The sequence below is a fragment of the Kwoniella shandongensis genome, chromosome 3 (assembly GCF_008629635.2).
Source record: "Kwoniella shandongensis chromosome 3, complete sequence".
Classification (NCBI taxonomy): Eukaryota; Fungi; Basidiomycota; class Tremellomycetes; order Tremellales; family Cryptococcaceae; genus Kwoniella; species Kwoniella shandongensis.
Window position 1 is genome coordinate 752,724 of NC_089289.1, and position 16,996 is coordinate 769,719.

General features: G+C 50.0%; 6 protein-coding genes across 6 annotated transcripts; 4 read left to right on the top strand and 2 right to left on the bottom strand.

Annotated features, from left to right (window-relative positions):
* Positions 1–1,563: 1,563 nt before the first annotated feature.
* On the top strand, positions 1,564–6,506 carry CI109_101637 (uncharacterized protein; the record flags this gene model as incomplete). Its single annotated transcript, XM_065967023.1, has 17 exons — positions 1,564–2,802; positions 2,856–2,900; positions 2,953–2,993; positions 3,048–3,609; positions 3,660–3,838; positions 3,891–3,944; positions 4,002–4,108; positions 4,173–4,310; positions 4,402–4,421; positions 4,478–4,497; positions 4,565–4,708; positions 4,765–5,280; positions 5,339–5,498; positions 5,558–5,632; positions 5,702–5,817; positions 5,873–6,344; positions 6,426–6,506. The coding sequence occupies 17 exons, from the start codon at positions 1,564–1,566 to the stop codon at positions 6,504–6,506; spliced, it is 3,969 nt and encodes a 1,322-aa protein (XP_065823095.1).
* A 360-nt stretch (positions 6,507–6,866) lies between these two features.
* On the top strand, positions 6,867–8,506 carry CI109_101638 (uncharacterized protein; the record flags this gene model as incomplete). The annotated part of the gene is made up of 6 exons (XM_032002425.1): positions 6,867–6,904; positions 6,998–7,071; positions 7,229–7,676; positions 7,800–8,138; positions 8,233–8,373; positions 8,440–8,506. 6 exons carry the CDS (start codon positions 6,867–6,869, stop codon positions 8,504–8,506), a joined length of 1,107 nt encoding a protein of 368 aa, XP_031863362.1.
* Positions 8,507–8,746: 240 nt separating this feature from the next.
* Positions 8,747–10,077, top strand: CI109_101639 (uncharacterized protein; the record flags this gene model as incomplete). The annotated part of the gene is made up of 6 exons (XM_032002424.1): positions 8,747–8,791; positions 8,868–9,007; positions 9,225–9,398; positions 9,594–9,649; positions 9,736–9,826; positions 9,945–10,077. The coding sequence occupies 6 exons, from the start codon at positions 8,747–8,749 to the stop codon at positions 10,075–10,077; spliced, it is 639 nt and encodes a 212-aa protein (XP_031863361.1).
* A 110-nt stretch (positions 10,078–10,187) lies between these two features.
* Positions 10,188–11,369, bottom strand: CI109_101640 (uncharacterized protein; the record flags this gene model as incomplete). Its single annotated transcript, XM_065967024.1, has 5 exons — positions 10,188–10,330; positions 10,476–10,602; positions 10,745–10,775; positions 10,868–11,045; positions 11,198–11,369. 5 exons carry the CDS (start codon positions 11,367–11,369, stop codon positions 10,188–10,190), a joined length of 651 nt encoding a protein of 216 aa, XP_065823096.1.
* A 453-nt stretch (positions 11,370–11,822) lies between these two features.
* CI109_101641 (uncharacterized protein) lies at positions 11,823–13,539 on the top strand (the record flags this gene model as incomplete). The annotated part of the gene is made up of 10 exons (XM_032002422.1): positions 11,823–11,964; positions 12,038–12,077; positions 12,209–12,354; positions 12,424–12,523; positions 12,582–12,627; positions 12,697–12,780; positions 12,853–12,927; positions 13,024–13,123; positions 13,199–13,295; positions 13,407–13,539. 10 exons carry the CDS (start codon positions 11,823–11,825, stop codon positions 13,537–13,539), a joined length of 963 nt encoding a protein of 320 aa, XP_031863359.1.
* Positions 13,540–13,680: 141 nt separating this feature from the next.
* Positions 13,681–15,601, bottom strand: CI109_101642 (uncharacterized protein; the record flags this gene model as incomplete). Its single annotated transcript, XM_065967025.1, has 8 exons — positions 13,681–13,961; positions 14,018–14,064; positions 14,116–14,424; positions 14,480–14,724; positions 14,795–14,969; positions 15,065–15,097; positions 15,152–15,220; positions 15,288–15,601. The coding sequence occupies 8 exons, from the start codon at positions 15,599–15,601 to the stop codon at positions 13,681–13,683; spliced, it is 1,473 nt and encodes a 490-aa protein (XP_065823097.1).
* Between the last annotated feature and the right edge of the window lie 1,395 nt (positions 15,602–16,996).

A 16,996-nucleotide genomic window follows, 5' to 3' on the forward strand; every position in this document is an offset into this window, starting at 1 on the left:
GAATACAGAAGCTCTCGTTTCGTGTGATTCCTAGATCCTTTTACGTGATGCTTTCACACGGGTTCCATCGGACCCGCTCGATTGAATGTCTCGGGTTCGGGGGAGGGTCACCATCTTAGCCTCGATTGCTACGTAGGGACATTGCCATTTCGCTCCTCCTTTGTTGTTATGTGTGGTCATGCAGGAGTCCTGTTTGACAGCAGTGTGCTATCGTGATACTGTGCCGAGTGACATACAAATTATGTACAAGCGCAGTAGTGGTGAGAGAGGTGCCGTCGGAAACTGGATTCTGACTGTCCCATGTGCGTCTTATTTTGATCGGAGCAGGTCACACTTACCCTGGTACAGTAGTGGGTGACCTAATTGAAACACATGAACTGTGAACCTGCTATTTCTCCCCTTTTGATCTCCCTGGGCTCTGGACTCTCCGTACCGAATAATAATGATAACCTAAAATCAATCAATTCTCCTCGTTTTTTCTCATATTTCCTTTGGTGATGAAAATGCGCCACCTCACCTGCATGAGTTAATGTCACAAGATCAAAAAGGCATACAGAAGTACAAGGTGTGTGTGTGTGTGGTTCCAGTGTTAAATGACCCTGAGAAAAGAGCTTGACGTACTACACCCGTCGAAAAGCGAGAAATGGGTCAGACGACGTTTGTGGAGGTTTGAGCATTTGTGTGGTGGTCCGAAAGAGCTTGGCGATCTGCCAATTTTTCGTCACTGTACCCCTTGGCAAGTGATCGTCGATCCCGCCTGTGTCAAGTTCCAGCAAAGGCGAAGCCTTGGTACGCGCCACAATTGGCCCGAAGGGTTGCTCTATGGCCAAGGATAATACTCAAGGGGTGACATTGTTCCGGAGAGCAACTGTCGTGACGTACAATCCGTCCAGGTGGATCGGTTTTCGGATCTGGTTCACTCCACAACTCTTCGGCAAGATTAAATGTGGGGTCGCCAGGAATAACACCAGCAGAATCAGCGGCAGTGAGAAGAGAAGAGACGACCCCGTGGGTCCAAAAGTGTGACTAACCCATCGTCACTTTCTATCGTTATCAAGGTTTCTGTTGTCCTCGACCGAATCGCGCGGGAAAGGGGTGAAAGCAGGAGAACGGGGGTAATATCGAGGAACGGGGTTTACGTGATGGTCAATTTTGGTATATAGGGAAAGCTAGATCAGGGAGTGACGTACTATAGTACATACAGTATCAGGTATGTGTCAGTCAATTCGGTACAGACTGGCACAGTGCAACAATACTACTCGGAGTTATTATGATGACAACTACTGCCACCGCTCCTCGTGTCTTGCAACTACACTTTCACTGCTTCATAACTCAATCATACCTGCTCTGTCTCAATCAACAGTATAAGCATCTTTCAATTCCGCAAAACGAAGATCGCTGTTGATCTGATCCGATACATCCGCCTGCTTCACAACAACAAATATCGAGTAACAAACGATACTTTCATGTGACTTATCGAGGACACGAAATTTACCCGCATTCCTCATCGAGCGGCGAAGTGACAAGGAGTGAGTAAGGCTTGAAGGAACAATCGAACAAAGGATGAACGGGCTACCGTACACAACCGCTCAGTCCCAGAGAACCAATCGGCGACCCGGTTCAAGCTCAGAGTCGCATGCCGACTCAAGTCGGCCCAGAGGTTGGGGTGACGGCTTAGATCTCGAAGGTCGACATGGTCGAAACGGATCAAGCAGCAGTGGTACGGTTCCTTCCTCCTCAAATCGAGCGGGACGAGATTTTCCTCCCACTTCACAGATACCTCTACCCCCCTTGTATCAGCGGTATCAGCAAGCGGGACAACATCAACAGCAGCAACAACAAATACATCCGCATCACCAATACTACACGTCATCGAATCCGATGCAACCCCCTTCAACAACGATGCCTGTTAACGCGAGTTTATCGCAACAACAACAAAGAGTGACGTCCGATCCCTCTTACCCAACATATGGAGACCGAAATCAGTACGGGACAACGCAACCAACACAACAATCCCAGGGATATCCAGAGACGGTTCAATCCACTTCTTCACCTGTCACTGCTCATCGATACGATTATGGATTCGGACAGATCCATCCCGCCGGAATCTCAGCTGATCAAGCGCAAGACGCTCAAAGTACCTCCCAAATAGATCTTGGGTTTTATCCCAGACGAAGAGAATCGATGCCAGACCTGGCAACCAACAACGAACCGGGGAGCGGAACAGGTGGATCGCACTATCAAGGTGATTACGATCCCCGATTCAGTCACTATGCCCCTCCTCCTCCGACGACGACGGCGACAGGAATCTCTCATCATCACTTACAAAAACAACAAGACCGACTACAACCGGCAGCTCAACAACAGAACCTTCGTTCGGCAAGTGCGGCAGCGTTACGGGGTTGGCATACCGCCCAGAGTATACCTCAGCATCAGCAACAGCAATCGGCCTCCATTCCCGTAGCCTCAGTGGTGCCACCCCTGGACCAAAGATCGAGAGGAAGTACACTCGGATCCAGGACCACGGACGATGAGATGTTGGGCGGGACGGGAACCGGCACAGACGAAGGTAATGCGTCTCGACAAAGTTCTCCAGCAGTCAGAGAAGGCACTGTGTCGATGCAAACGATTGCCCCATCCAGCAACGTCCATATCTCATCGGTCAAGCGAGAGATGGAAGATGAGTTGATGGATGTTGAAGAGGAAGGGGAGGGAGAAGGGGATGCCAAAATTGATCATAGGAAGAGAAAAAGGAATAGAACAATAAGGAGTTGTGTCCCGTGCCACAATCATAAGCGCAAGGTTGGTTTATAGCTCTCTGCGAGTTTTTTTTTTGCTGACCACTCACTCATCAGTGCGACAGAAAGAGACCGTGCGGGAGATGTACAGCGTTAGGCTTGGTGAGTAGGCTTATGCGAGAGTAGTAAAATATCCGCTGATTCCCAGCCTCAGACCGGCACATGTGTCTACGAGATTGACGAAGCTCGCGATCTGTGAGTCGTAGCATTTCTTTCCTGGTACTAAGCTTAAAATGTACAACAATGCAGGAACGACCCCGAAGTCGCCGAGACAGATCGCCTCCGTCGCCGTATCGCGGAACTGGAGCAAGTCGTTCGAGAGCTTCGTCAACGAACCCCGGCGCGAGGTGTTCAGACCTCCAACGTCCCAACGGCTCCTGTCCCTCGTCAGATCGAGATCATCATCGACGATCCAGCTGGAGAAGATGGCAAGAAACGAAGTGTCATTGTTGACCGATTCGCTCGATTCAAGCTCGACGAAGCTAAACATGCTGAGAACCAAGCAGCGGCCGCAGCGAGTGGGACGGGAACGCCCGATCTTACCACTTGGACCCCAAATAAGATGATATTCCAGAAATCTCTCGCCGAGCTTGAATCGAGACACTCTTCAGGGGGTCATACCGATGATGTTGCTGTTGGGGGACCTTCCACTTCTACGGATGCTCGACATCAAGGCGGCACAGTATTATCGAAAGACTATACAGCCGAGCCGTACAGTGCCCATCTGCTGCCTGGAGAGGAGATGGTGGCAGATCGAAGTGGTATGAAAACATTTTTGGGTGCCTTGGCTGGAAAGTCGATGCTACGAAGAGTGAGTTGTGCGACCAGGTGTGCGATAAGGACATTCTGATGATTCCGCAGTTACGAGAACTCGCATCGACCAAGAATGACGGCGGTCTTCTCACCGTGCCAGAGGATGTGGCGTTCACTGGAGTTTTCCCGGATATAAGGAAGACTTTCCCTTTCACGACCATCTGGAGTCACGATAATTTCAGTGCGGAGATCATTGGCCTGCTTCCGAATCAACAGCAATCTGAATTGTAGGTCGTCAGATCGCCGGGCTGGGACGAACAGCTGATTTTGCGTTTCAAGGTTGTGGGATGCTTGGATTGGCGATTATGCGGCACACTTTGCGCCTTTCCATATGTGAGCTCAAGCTACACCAGGTATAGGATATGGCTAATGAGACTGTCTTTCTACAAGGCCCACACTCCACGCTGAGTTCGCCAAATTCTTCGAGATGTCGACACAGGACAAAATGAACGTCCCTCTCTCGTCTCTTGCAGTATTTTTGATGGTCTGCGCGTTAGGTGTGTTGAATTCTTCAGGTATGAAACACAAAAATATTCATCGTCGTCACACTCCTTTCCTCAGGTTGTTTGATGCGAGCCACCAGTGCCGAGATTTTCGGTCACGCGAACCGTGAAGTCGCTGCACAAGCGAAGACGACAGGAGCTACGTTGAGAGATCCCAAGGATCTCACTACGAGTCGACTGCAGAGCGAATTGTATTGTGAGTCAGGAAGTTGTAAGCGGAGCTGACGAAGTAGTGTCGGCTGCATATCAGGCTTTGCGATTGTGTTCGTTCTTGGCCAACCCCACAGTGCATACGTTACAATGTCAAGTAAGTGCAGTTTCCTTAGGCCTTTTGGAGCAGAACTTATATGTTATTCGTCTCAGCTGCTGGTCGAGGTATATTTGTGAGTTCTCCCAGGCGGGTAGTCCGTTTTTATAACAGGGCGCTATTCTGATGGAGCCTGTTCACAGACTCGTTAGCGAAAGAGCGGCGGACGCCTGGAGCATCGACGGTAGTATCGTCAAACAGGCTATCGCTCTTGGCCTTCACAAAGACCCGTTATCACTTGATCCGAAGATCTCGATGAGAGACGCCGAAATCAAGCGTCGCCTTTGGTGTGTTCTTTTGCTTGCTGCATGTGATAGCCCTCTGACGCTTTTCGCTCGCTTAGGTGGTCCATCGCCGGCTTCGATTGCATGCTTTGCATCTTCTTTGGACGGCCAAGCGGAATCAACTACTATACGACCAATCTACCGCAAGACCGGCCAGACGAAAACCTCTCTGATGCTCCAGGAAGTGCTCAACAATACTTGCCACCTTCTAATGTGCTCTCGAACAAGACCACGGACCAGACGTACCATGCGGCTTACTACCAGCTTACGATCCCTTCATTCGAGCTCCTTCAACGTATCTTCCACACGGATAGGAAGTTTAGTCGTTCAGCTATCTACGGCTGGTTCTCGCCTCCACCTGATAATAGACCACCTGGTTTATCATCTGCCGAGACGACACACAATACGTATCAAGATGCCATTGGTCTGGCGAAGGATATCAGTCAATGGTACTCTCACCTCCCCGACGGAATGAGATGCGATGTGGACGACACGGCGGAGTTCCTCATCGCTTCGAGGACTAGGAGGCAGGGGAACCAGTCTTTAGGTCTATGTATAAAGACCTGGACATTGGTGTGAGTACGAAATTTCCACCGTCTAATACATGACGCTGAAGTAGCTGTTCGCACACAGGATGGTACTGCACAGACCGTACCTTCGCTTGGATCCCGCTGCTTACCCCGAGTCTACGGCGATCTGTACGCAAGCCGCGCACATGATCTTACGGGCATACAACCTCATGGTAGAGACGAAGAGCACTTTGGCATGGTCGTTCTGGACAATGTCATATAGGGTGAGTCAGGCGAAATCGTTGTGTGTAGTGATGCGTACCGACAATCGATGTATCTTCAGGCCTTCCAAGCGGGGGCAGTCTGTGCGTTCTTGGCAATCAGAGAGCCGGGAACAGAACTCGCCGCCAAGTGTTTGGTGAGTACTCCGTATGAGCCGGCAACAGCAGAAGGGTGACTCACAGAGATCCATGCGTCACTTTTTTAGGAGGATCTGAGAGGAGCCATAGCCATCTTCGAGGACAGGCTGTCGACCTGGAACACCACTCATCCTGTCCAAGCGGACTTGTGTGAGGGTTTACTGCAGCTCGAGAAGCTTGTGACGTGGGTTTCTGACCTTGACTCAGGGCAGTCCTTTTTGCTGACGTTACCCTTTTAGTGCTGCAACTCAGCAACGTAATTTGCCATTGCAGCCGTTCAACAATGCTTCTCAGTCCTGTACCGGTTCGTCAACTGGTGGCGATCAAACTCTGTTTAGCTTATCACCGAACTTCTCCATAGAGAACGGTCAAAGCTTCAACGGAACCCCTCGATCCCAAATCCAAGCTTTCCCGCCTATGAGCCCTTCCATCGGAGGAGGAGGTGCACTTGGGATGTTCCCGACAGGATCGTTTTCGAGTGGCGAAGGAGGTGATGATGGCAGGTCGATGAGTGGTTTGCAGATGGGGACAGGAACAGGGACGAGTTCGGCAGGTAACGGGAATGGGAATGGGAATGGGACGGGGTCGTCTTCAAGCTTAAACGACATGTTGCCATTCACGACGGGGACTTATCCGATCCAACCGGCGGAGCATCTTAGTGGAACGTTCTCGGGTGATTTCAATGGACCCGACCCGTTAGCCCTTCCACAGGTGAGTGAACGGTCTATTTCCCCCGACAAGGCGACGATGTCTTTGTCTTGGACCTTGCTGAAGTCGTGTCCGGTGTGACAGGTCTGGGCTTCCATGTTCGGAATCAGAATGGATAAAGATGTAAAGGAGACCACGTCGAGCGGCGGCGGGCCTTGGGTCTAAGGTCGGGGGCGACGGTGGTACAGACACGTCATGTTCTGTTGGTGGTCCATTCACGACATTAACGAAAAAAGAGGTAAATTGTGCGAGCAAGCTGGGGAACGTCTCCTGAAAATCAATGTATACACGATGCATCGAGTACTAGCATGAGTTTGATGCACGAAAGCAAGAACGTGGTCATATGGGTACATATATTGAAATGTGCCACAAGCTGGCGCAGACGATGCGGTCAATACCCGGTTAGCGACTGAGTATTACGTGTCAATCGTCGTGCGTATTTCCAGTCCATTCCACAGTTGTTGAAAACATCGTCATATCTTCCATACTCTTTCACCTTACATCTATTCTACAAAAGTAAACAAGATGGCAGACGTAAAGAAGAAGCAGTTGGTGTACAACATGTGAGTGTCGATCTCTGATTGTCATTGGTGATGTGATGTGGGTGAAGGGGAATCGCTGCTGATCGTCTATGCTGATGGGCGTTGTCGTCGCAGTATTGATTTCCTGAGGACTTCAGCTCAGGATGGGACTGTCAAAGAGGATGATAAGGAGTCATTGGAAGTTGCTGGTGAGTACGATCACAGCTAAATCCGGCTCCGAGTTTGAAAAGCTCTATACGAACCATTTCTGCAAGATCGATTTGTCCTTTCGCCAATTCAATCTGACCAAGACCTGGTTGTGATGGTATTTTGAACAACGCTGATATCTCGTTCTCTTGTGTATAGTCCAATGTATTGCCGAGTCATTCGGTGTAGACCCCGACTCTACGGATGACGAGAAGGCTTACTCTATCAAGCCCGCTTCGCTCCTTTCTTTGCTCGACGTCTACATCAAGACCAAAGCGAAATCCTCCTCAGCCCCAGCCTCAGCCCCTACCTCAGCACCCGCGGCTACTGCATCTTCCTCTTCTGGATCGAGCGGACCAAGCGAGAACGACAAGAAAGAAGCTGAAGCACTCAAGACTAAAGGGAACTCATTGATGTCGCAGAAATTGTACGATTCAGCTATCGAACAGTATTCTGAAGCAATCAAGTTGGATGGGACGAACCCTGTATATTATAGTAATAGAGCTGCTGCGTGGGGTGGGTTGGGTAGACATGAGAATGCGGTCGAGGATGCTGAGAAGGCTTTGGAGCTGGATCCAAAGTTCTCAAAGGCTTACTCAAGGCTTGGGTGAGTACACCGCTTCATTGTTTCCCCCTCCATGTTGTAAACGCAAGTACGGGAGCTGCCAACTCTCCAGTACCCCCTTGGTCGTTCCTATATGACATTCGAGCTGATAGTCCAACCACCTAGCCACGCCCAATTCTCCATGGGCGAATACGAAGCTGCCATCAAAGCCTACGAAGACGGACTCAAACTCGACTCGTCCAACAATAACATGAAAGCCGCTCTCACAGCTGCCAAATCCAAGCTTGCCGAATCGTCCTCCAATTCCGTTGCGGACCGAGACCCTCCTCGAGGTGGTGCCGGCGGTGCCGGAGGCGCAGGTGGTGGGATGCCCGATCTGGCTTCATTGGCTAGTATGCTTGGAGGGATGGGAGGCGGCGGTGGTGCTGGTGGTGCCGGTGGTGGGGGTGGGGGTGGCATGCCGGATCTGGCTTCAATGATGAACAACCCGCAAATGATGGCAATGTGAGTGCGGTATCCCCTACTACCCTTAGGGGATCTATCGAGCGCCTTATTTACCCAGGAACTCAAGCTGATATACTCGCCTCGCCATGTTTAGGGCCCAACAAATGATGGCAAACGGCGGTTTGGAGCGATTGATGCAGAACCCAACATTGAGAAACATGGCTGAGAACATGCAAAATGGAGGAGGCATGCCCGACTTGGGCGCTTTGGCCAGCGACCCCAGCATGAGGGATTTGTAAGTCGTAGCGTGCGCTGCAAAAAGATATATGGAAACCGTGCTGATGTCGGGCGATTGGCATAGGGCTTCTCAATTCATGGGTGGCGGTGGCGCTGGCGGTGGTGCAGGTGGTGCTGGTCGAGGAGCGTAAAGCAGAGTGGTGTAATACGAGAGTATATAACTATAAGACGTACAAGATACAATGCAGATATATTCATGGTCGTGGATTGGACATGAGCCCAAGTGGAGCCTTGATCATGGCTTACACTGTCTGTAATATTGTTGATGACGCGCCGCGTTGGTGGAGGAGGACCGGGCCAAAAAGTCAAAGCAACCGTAGTTGATTTCCACTCTTTCCTTTTGTCGTCTGCCCCCACCATACAAGCACAAGATGTCTCGCGACCCACTGACATACGATGATGGACCCCTCGTCTGGGTATGTCCCCCTACTCTCTCGTCCCTAGACTAAGCCGGTCAACGAGCTGACTCGCTCTCACTCTCGCTCGTCATAGGTGGACTGCGAGATGACCGGTCTTGATTTTTTGAATGATCGAATTATCGAGATTGCAGTTATAATAACCGATGGGAAGCTGAATCCTGTCGATGAGGGGATAAGTTATATAATTAACACCCCGAAAGAGGTTCTGGATAGGTGAGTGTGTCGGCGTAGCGAACCAGAAGTTGGTGCTTGGTCAAGCTCCTTCATATCGACTCGTCATATAGGGTCGTGATGCTCGTTTGTCCCAGTTGTGCTCCTCCCACCGCTTCTCGTGTACCACAATCCATCTCCCATCTTTTACATGGGCTTCAAAGCATTTTCTTGACTGGGACATAGACCACAAAGCTGACACGCATGAATGACCCTTTAGCATGAACGAATGGTGTGTTGATCAACACGGTCGATCCGGTCTCACAGCAGCATGTCTCGCCTCGCCTCACTCTTACGAAGAAGTGACGCAGAAAGTAGTAGAGTATCTTCAGAAGTGGATACCGGAGAAGGGGGCGGGGTTGTTGGCGGGTAGTTCGGTACATGCTGATATGCGGTGAGTCGGAATTCCAGCTCTGGCTTTGAGAGCGTTGTTGGGAGTTGGGACAGTGCCGGGGATAAGCAATTATTGCCTGTGCTCCGGCAGAGATTCACAACTGGGGAGGTACGAAGGTTAACGACGGGACAAATGGGAGGCAGAACGAATTATTGTTCAGCGTCACAATTGTCGTGCTGATACACCTGCGCATAGATTCCTCCTCATCGGTATGCCTGAAGTCATGAAACATCTATCATACCGAATCGTCGGTAAGTCTTCACTTCCACTGATTGACAAACCAAATCCTCAGTGTCATTCTCGACCTCGTCGCTGATCTTTCTTTTCGCTCTTATAGATGTCAGCTCCGTCAAGGAGATCTGCAAGCGATGGTATCCATCCGTGCGAGCATTACATAAAGAAAGTAGGACAGGCGATATCGCGCATCGGTAAGTCCACTTCGCTCCCTTTGTTCGAGCATGAACCTCGCCATCTCATTACCATCTCTTCACTCGTGATCTGAACTCTATCTGGCTGAGGACATAGCTAATGCGCTTCATTCCGCAGAGCGTTGGACGATATCAAAGCGAGCATTAGCGAACTTGAGTTTTACCGCGAGAACATCTTCATCCCTGTGGAACCATCATCTGCCGCATCAGAGGAGTCCAACGTCCCCGTTGAACGAAAGACTGCTTTATAGAACCCAATTTACAATGTCAAAGCTATTGTAGTACTATGCATATCCACATTGTCCTTGCTACTCGATCACGAAACCATAGGACGAGTGAGGACCATCTAAGTGGAGCATATCTAGACAAAGCTCTTGAAGACCACGACCGCATCTACATACTCTTCCGTGCCATTTGGACCGGTCTTTAATCGACCTGCACCGGGGATGATACCGACGCGAGTGAAGCCCAACTGGTCCCAAATAGCAAGGGAAGCGACGTTGTCTGGTGTCGCAATAAAGCGTCAGCGGATAACGGGAAACGCGCATGGTCAATGCGCACGCAGGCAGGGGGAAGGAGGCTACAAGAAGGGAGAGATGGCAATGATGGTGGACAGAGCTAGAAGAAGAAGACGATCGAATCGACTTACTCTTGTAAACCAAGTTGAAGACACTGCCTCTATAACCCAATTTGGGCCCGTATACGAGATAACTCCTACCCAAGTTCAAACCCAACTTCTGACCTCTCACGACGGGGGGGACGAGGAATCCAGCGTTCTGCGCGCAAGGGATGTATCAGTTTGAGCGTCTTTGATGGTATTTGATCAGGAGGTGTAGCTTACACAGTTCTGAAGAAGACAATTGGGAATTAGTTCAAGTACTTTTACCGAGATCAAATAGGAGGTAGAGTTAGACTTACATGACTACTTCGACCTGGATAGTTTGGTTTGCTACATTTCGAAGGTCACCACATCAGCACTTCCTTCCCATCTATCCCCAGATAGAAGCGAGTCGGCCTCTCCCTCCTGGACCTCACACTTACATATAGTAACAGCCCCCTACACACTCTTCCCACTTGCGACCAGCTCGTGCGCCCTCCAAATCTTCCTTGATCTCATGATCGGAAGGTTGGACGATCCCGACGATGGTGGTAGATCCGAAGAAGTAGGAAACGAAGGCTTCGTAAGTCAGGGGTCCTTCTTGGGGGTACGTTCGGCCTCCTGCGAACGTGAACGTGAACACGAGACTAGGTTAGCAATCGACCCAAAACGCAGTGAAAATGAAGCAAGACAGTAAATGAGGATATGGAGTGGACCAGTAATATGATCGAGATAGATTAGCCCCTCGTAGAGGAGGATGATGATGGACTCACCCTCCAGCTCGGCCTTGAACACCTCATATAAGTACTTTATCAACTCCTCTGGGGCATCTGATCCGTGGACAGGATACGTGACCAGCTTCAGCTCCGGAGAGGGCAATTGAAAGTCAAGGATGGGGAGAGGAGCAGCGTTGGCTGGCGCAGCAATAGCCCCGTAAGCAGACATGATGAAGTGTTCGTGCTACGCTCAGAAATATTCAATGAGAGGAGACTTGTGTAACCATACACGAACTTGGGGCACTTTGGACTCGACAGGAGTTGGATTTTGCCGAGTTTCACTTTGACCTCCACTTTCAAGGTCCACTCGCTCGGTCCGATTCCGGTCGACGAAGCGATCATCTATTCGACGTGGCAAGCACGATAACTGCAGATGACTATGCATGGGATGGAGTCTTAGCAGTGGAGGGAGGGATTATGCCCCTGCCGTATGTCGTTGACAAAGTTGACATTAACTGGGCGGTGTTTGACATGGCAGGGCAACAAGTCGGAATCGGAATATCTACCCAAACAATCTGAACGAAAAGTGAAAGTGCAGTCATGACAGTCATCAGTCGAGAGGGTGTTTCGCGAGTTGGTGTCAATCTCGACACAGCGATCCCAATCTGTCCGCTTTGAAACGATGCTATTGCTTACGATCCTCTCACTGGCACTACCAATCAAAGTACACAGCCGAACTCCGCTCTATGGACCTTGCAATGTCACCAACAATCACCTCGACGCCGATACCAAAGATTTCATCACGGATTGTGATTCGTTTGGATGTGAGTAGAGTGCTCTTGACTCGCAAAATACTGTAGAATACAGGATACATCGCTGACGAGGAGAGTGTGTTAGTCTGTTCGATTAATGGGACGTGTTTACCTCGTCAATGTCGGTGAGTTAGCCGTCAATCCCCCTTATCATTAACGGTCAACTCCCCATATCAACCTAGTGGAACCATCTCCTCCCCTCTCTTCCCCTTTGCGTTCGCAGTGATTCATGTGCTAACTAGCGTCGCTGTACTAGGCAAGACGAGTACCTTATGACATCCTTACTTGATCCGACACATGTCATCCCGCCTCTCTGTCCTACCGGCTCGTTCTGCCCAGATGATGCTTCGGGGTGTTTACCCCTCGTCGAGCTGGGTGGTGTATGTCAACTTAATAGGGATGGTTAGTGTCCCACTTTCATTTCGGTCCAGTATGATTACGTCAAGGGCTGACCGTCTGATGATGGTGTAGATGAATGTGCCCCGCCACCTAATGGTGCGGTGTTAATCTTACCTAGTCCTTACGACGAACCACAAGGTGATGGTTCCATATGTCTCTTGGGTACGTGCATGTGAGTCTTTCCCCATGAATCACCATCGTGAGCTCTCCCAGTCTGACGTTCTTTGTAGGTGGACAAATGCCTCTCTCGGTTCGAGCTGTGTCACCGAAACGATCGTAAGCCATAATATCTCTTGCCCATGTTTACGTCCGGCATTGTTGAAGTTGATTGGGCCACGTCTTTAGACCTATGTAGGCTACGATCTATCTGGGATGAGCTATACCAATACCGTTATCAGGGATAACTGCATAGAAGGCCAAGGATACTGTGTGAGCGAGCTCGCCTCTTCCGAGCCGGAGGGGTTAAGCTGATCTGAGATGGGTGGTCGGGATCGTGTTTAGGATCTCACTGCAAATCAATGTTTTGCACTGGCTACTCTCGGTGTAGGGTGTAAGAGCGATAGGGAATGTCAATCGGTACGTCTGTCCCTTTCAGCTTCCGACGGATACAGCGAACGAAGTGGTGGGAGTAGAGATGTCTTACTGACAGCATCCTATCACATGTGGACATAGTTCAACTGTGGTTCAGCAGGGATTTGTATCATGCCTCCCGAATCAGCAGTCCGCGTAGCTAAATGGATATACGCAGTTGTCAGCTTATCTATTGGGATCAGTACGTCCCCCAAGTTCCCTCCTTCCACCCCCGCCTATATAGTTTGAATTGATGGACTTTTTACCACTGCGACAGGCATGGTAGGCGTGTTGTGGCTTTTGATTGTGGCGCATCGGAGGGCACAAAAGAAGAGGCGGATCATGTTAGAGGACTATTACAAGGAACAGACAGCGTAAGTCTCTCCCTTATTGTTCACTGTGGTAATCTCCGCCCCCTATCCCTGATACACATTGTCCACGGTCATACAATACCTACAGTCCTGCTGATAATGACCACGCAATAGCTATCGCAACTCGATCATCTCGTTTCATACGGCTTTTGCAAGTCGTGACAAACCCTTCGATAGCGAGAAGGAGACGTTCCGACAATCCCTCAGTAATTTGAGCGATACGACCCTTGTTCAAGGCGATCGTTGATAGCGTTGTTTCTCCTTAAAAGACCCAGGGGATCTTGACAGATATGATTGACCTGATTCACAGCGGACCGTGAGGCATACGGCATCTACTGTCTATGGATCTATGTACATACAACACAGCCTCTATCATATCTACTTATATCTATGCACATTCCACTTGCTCATCGACCAGCTTCCATCCCACATCTCCTACCCAGTTCCAATCCCCTGCTTTCCTCACTTCCATGCGCTTGATATTCGCACGCGGCTCTGGAAGGTTTTGGAGAACACCACGGAAGAACTCGAGAACAGGCTTGACATGCCATCTCCTATGACGATCGGGTCCTGTGAGAGGTCCTTCGAACCATCCCAAGTGACCGCCTTGAGGCACAGCCGCGAGGACAAAGTGTGATGAGGCGTGAACGGCGGCGTATGGCAGGCAGTCTGAACGGATTGTCAGCTCAGTTGACTGTATAAACCCATCTGATATCGAAACTCACCTCCAGCAAGGATCGGATCATCCAATGCCGAAATAGCCAGGGTAGGTCTGGAAGAGATTATCAGCCGTCATTCTAAGACCCAGCACACTCCTACTCACCGCTTGATCTTCCCTATCCATCCGCCAGGACACGCCCATTCTAAGAACTCGTCCAATTTGTCAAATGGAAACAATTCATGACTTCCTCCGACTTTTGTCGTGATCAGATCGATAACTTTACTTGCGCGGATACTGAACCATGATCTCCGCGAAGAGGCAAGAGACAGTATCTCCGGGATGTTGGTGTATAGCGGGGAACTTTCGGCGGACAGCGGGGAGTGTGGAAGCAGATGCGGGGAGATGGACCGGACCATCTTCAGGGCCAAAGAGATGGAGTATAGACGTGGAAGAAGATGACCTGAATCCAATCTAAAATAGACGCGAGATCAGTGATATCCCTTGCCTATGAACAGGGTTGACTCACTTGGCGCTCATCTGACGGAGCTGGAGCGGACAGCAAAGCACCACGGCTGCTTGAAGTCTGCTATCCGCACCATGTTCGCCCAGATAACGAGTCATCACCCCTGCTCCAAGGGAGAAGCCCACTCCAAACAGAGGAGCATCGGGATATAGACTCGCCATGTACGTAGTGGTCGTGTGAGTATCGATCGTGTTACCGGACGAATACAGATGATGAGAAGTCAAGGGTGTTGAAGCGCAACCTCGGAACTGCTCGACGGGCAACGTAAGTATTTTGGGATAGCTAATCAGGCCACTGATAGACGGCGACTCGACTTACGTTGACGACAGCAGCCCTTGCTCCCAGACCACCTTCTGGCACGGGCTTGGTGAGCCACACCACTATGTTTCGAATATAACTCTCGTGACTTCCCCCTGTCAAGCCATGGTTGATGATGATCACCGGGGAGGTGGGAGGCAACTCCATAGAGAGGGGTGGGAAGATGTCGATACCGCTATGCGAGGAGTTGAAGATCAATACATCATCCTCTCGAGTGACGCTGAGAGACAAAAGACAACGAGGAAGGAGTGATTGAGCCTTATAACTCACATTGTTCCTCCATCGGGTAACTCCAGCAGTTGCCTGTGAGACTCGCGACGTGAGCTATGCACATCGAACATGAGTATATTAGCTCACCTCTGATAGGTGACATGATCATCCTTGTTGAAGTTGGCTACCGCAGAGTATATAGTCTGCGCATGCCCACTATAACATTCACAGCCAAATCAGCAACTTGTCATTTTCCCCACTGCTGAGTCATTGTTCTACTCACTTTGGTAACCACCAACTAGCTCTGAATCCATCTTTCAAGCTCTTACAGTAAGTCTCTACGATCTCCTCAGTCGACTCATTCGCTCTGGACTCCGCACGGTCCTCCTCATCCCCGTCTTCCGGATTTCTTTTCTCTTGAGGGGTGTTATTGGAGAATGCCGACTGAGGTACAAGTGGAACGACCAGCTTGATAGGTTGGTATCGCTTCTCAAGTATCGATTTCAAATACCAAGTCACAATCAAGCATGCAATAGCAGCAATGATCTGATTAAGTGTAAGTCTTGGTAGAGTAGTGAATGGGATACGAGTCTCCATTGAGTTTGGGGCTGAGGGGTGAGGTCGAGTTCGTGCGTTTGTATGTAGTGTCTTCTCAATCAAATCTCGTTATGTTGTTATTACCAAGGTCGACATGAGATCGAAGAGCATAAAGAGGAAACACAAAGGTAGATACTGTTCAAGCGGTGCTGTGCCCATCCATTCCATGCTATGCCAATCAACCACGCATACAGTTCATAAATAGATTGGATAAGTTTAAGCTACGCGCCAAATGCAATAAAAAGCATGACGAATCTCTCTTTCTTGGTTCCAAAACACGTAATTCCGCAACATAATCCTTCAGGCACATACGGCACTGATAAGCAAAAGTCAAAGTGGCCAGCAAAGAGGTAGATGCGTGAGTCGGTCGACGTTAGGGAGGGTCGTAGGACGCTTGCGATGCTATGACTCCGTACCTGACACGCTGGCTACCTCTACTGTACCACTTGGAAGGCATTATCGGCGTTGGATGTGATGACATCCCTTCGCAGGCGGAACAGTCTTGATCAAACGCGCAGACATGTCAATCAGACCTTTGATATGTTCCTCCTGTATTACTCTGAGTGTCTTGCATTTGATGAGTACAAATGGGGCCATGTTTGACAAATTACGATTGTGCTGTTTCCGTTTGCTTTCCCTGCATGGTCAGAACACAAACTATCTGCCTGCTCTGCCGAGTCTCATCTCGCAATCATGACGGAATGTCCGGAAGAACGTATTACCATTGGTCCGGGGTACGATGTTCACGGGTCCAGGGGTAAATTTCCCCTTGCATTCCCCTTACAGGGAGCTAAGTTCCTTTCCAGGCTCTCGGCCTTTTACTCACCACCTATGGGAATTCGGAACCACTTATCCAGATTGACGAGGACGCGAGTGGTTCGTCGTCGATAGATGTTACGACGACCGAGTCTCAAAGCCCAGGGGAACTGAGAGATTGCTAATATTCACCAAAACATGGAAAAGCGCACCGTCTACTAGCGACGCAAGCTACCCACTCCTCTACCGCCAACAAACGAAAGTATGTAGCACCCCTCAATGTCTTTAGCTGACGTTCTCTGCCTCAGACCGTTCTGCTGAAGCGCGTATAGCGTTGATCAACGGGGTGTGGTACGGAACAAAGATGAAGACCGGCAGGCGCTCTTTGTACCAATGGGACAAAAGACACCGAGTCTGAAATGGTGTGGTTGATTCCGAAAAACAGATTCTGCATACATGTACATGGCCAAATGCATGTCTCTTGAACGATATTCCCTGCATCGCTCAGTGGTTGGGGTCCATGACTCTGCGTTGTGGTGAAATCGTCACAGCCAGTATTGTCGCCACCAACAACACCCTCCCTCCACTGCATCGGCGACCGCCACCATTCCGACGAAATCAAGTCAAGAATCCATTTAT